A 1839-nucleotide genomic window follows, 5' to 3' on the forward strand; every position below is an offset into this window, starting at 1 on the left:
TACTTAAATAATTGAAATATTCAGAAATCTAAAATTATCCTGGGAAACTAAAACAATTAAAAAGTACAAGATCATTACTAATTAAAGCTATAATATTTTTTGTATAACAATATTAATATTTTTTGCATAATTTATTACCTGTGTACCCCAAATGAACATTACTCTCTTTTTTTTATTGATATTAGAGAGAGAAACATCAATTTATTGTTACATCTATTCATGTATTCATTGGCTGATTCTTGTATGTGCCCTGACCAAGGACTGAAACTACAACCTTGGTTGTACTGGGAAGATGCTCTAACCAACTGAGCTACCCAGCCAGGGCCAAACATTACTATCTTAATCTTAGTTTTACCAACAAGAATAACTTTTAGCAGAGGTTATCTACTTTAAATAGCTATAATTTCCTCATACTTTTCAATTATTATTTTAAATATATCTCAACTTTTATTCTCAAGGCAAAGAAACACAGACCTAATCCAGTGAAATATACTTCATGATAAGCACAACTGAGGAAATCTGACTAATAATCTCAAAATTCTTTTATAAAGGGAACGTTCTGGGCATATTTTTAAAAACCAACTAATGTAGTAGATTTGTGCAAGATTTATGTAAACATAACTTGAACATACTTAAAAAAGAGAAATAAAGACAACAAACTGATTTCTACACCTCCTCCAAAAAGACTTATCCAAATATGAGTTTAAATAATGGGCTGGTAAAAAACAAAAAGAAGGAAAACAATTTTTTAGATGGAAAAGTTCACAAAAAGAGGTACTAATTAATCATCAAACGTAATTTTTTTCCCCTGAAACACAGCAATTTTAGATTGCTGCTCTTTTCGCCTCCTGCTTGCTTCCCATGAAGGATGAAGAGGCAGCTGTGTCTGCTGTTTTATATTTGCTGGTCCTCTTGGTGCATTCTTAATAAACTGATTTTTGAGTTGAGGGTCATTTTGCTGAAAACCTGGGAGGAGGAAGCAAAAATAATGAAAACTAAGTATATACCCAAACAACATGCACAAAATATATATTTTATCTTTTCAAATCAGTACTGAAGAAGAAATTTAGTTTTACTGAAATGGAATACCTCATTTTAAACCTAAGTCCAATAGAGCACAGTTTGAAGTTGAAATATACATTAGCAGTAAATGTTGGGACACATGCTTCCTATCCTTGCACGTGGATGTGTATTGCTTGCCTCTTAATATATGCTGTGATATCTTAAGAAATATCATTTGCTTATGAAATCTGTGTGTGAATCAGATGTAGCCAGAAAGCACACGTCTTTACTAAGACACTGCATCTGACAATGTTGATAGAAGAGATTTATTTTTAAAAGGCTATTTATTGATTTCACTCTCTTCTGTTACTGAACAAAGTTATTACTACAAGGTAAATTACTAAATCTACTCCAATACAAGACAAAGTTTTGTTTTAATCATGAAGTTACAAGAGATATGAGATTGACAACTTATATTCTAGCCCAGGGGTCCTCAAACTTTTTAAATAGGGGGCCAGTTCACTGTCCCTCAGACCGTTGGAGGGCCAGACTATAGTTTAAAAAAAAACTATGAACAAATTCTTATGCACACTGCACATATTTTATTTTGAAGTATAAAAACAAAATGGGAACAAATACAGTATTTGTATTTGCATGTGGCCCACGGGCCGTAGTTTGAGGACCCCTGTTCTAATCCTTATGGCATCTTATATTATGAGGCACTTCAATTACATTACCTTGAACAAACTACTGTTTGGGAGAGATATACTAGCTTGAAAAGACCTGAATCAATGCATGTTTATAGAATCAGAAAGAAATGGGGGGGGGGGGGGGGGG

The 1839-nt window shown here is 33.0% G+C and overlaps 1 protein-coding gene across 1 annotated transcript in view; it reads right to left on the reverse strand.

Annotated features, from left to right (window-relative positions):
* Positions 1 to 591: 591 nt before the first annotated feature.
* The window catches only part of SRFBP1 (serum response factor binding protein 1), a 67650-nt gene continuing 66402 nt past the window's right edge, over positions 592 to 1839 (reverse strand). Inside the window, exon 8 of the mRNA XM_006764397.2 lies at positions 592 to 966. Coding sequence (XP_006764460.1) covers positions 782 to 966 — 185 coding nt within the window. The 3' untranslated portion in view covers positions 592 to 781. The remainder of the gene's footprint in view (positions 967 to 1839) is intronic.

The sequence above is a fragment of the Myotis davidii genome, unplaced genomic scaffold (genome assembly GCF_000327345.1).
Source record: "Myotis davidii unplaced genomic scaffold, ASM32734v1 scaffold159, whole genome shotgun sequence".
NCBI lineage: Eukaryota > Metazoa > Chordata > Mammalia > Chiroptera > Vespertilionidae > Myotis > Myotis davidii.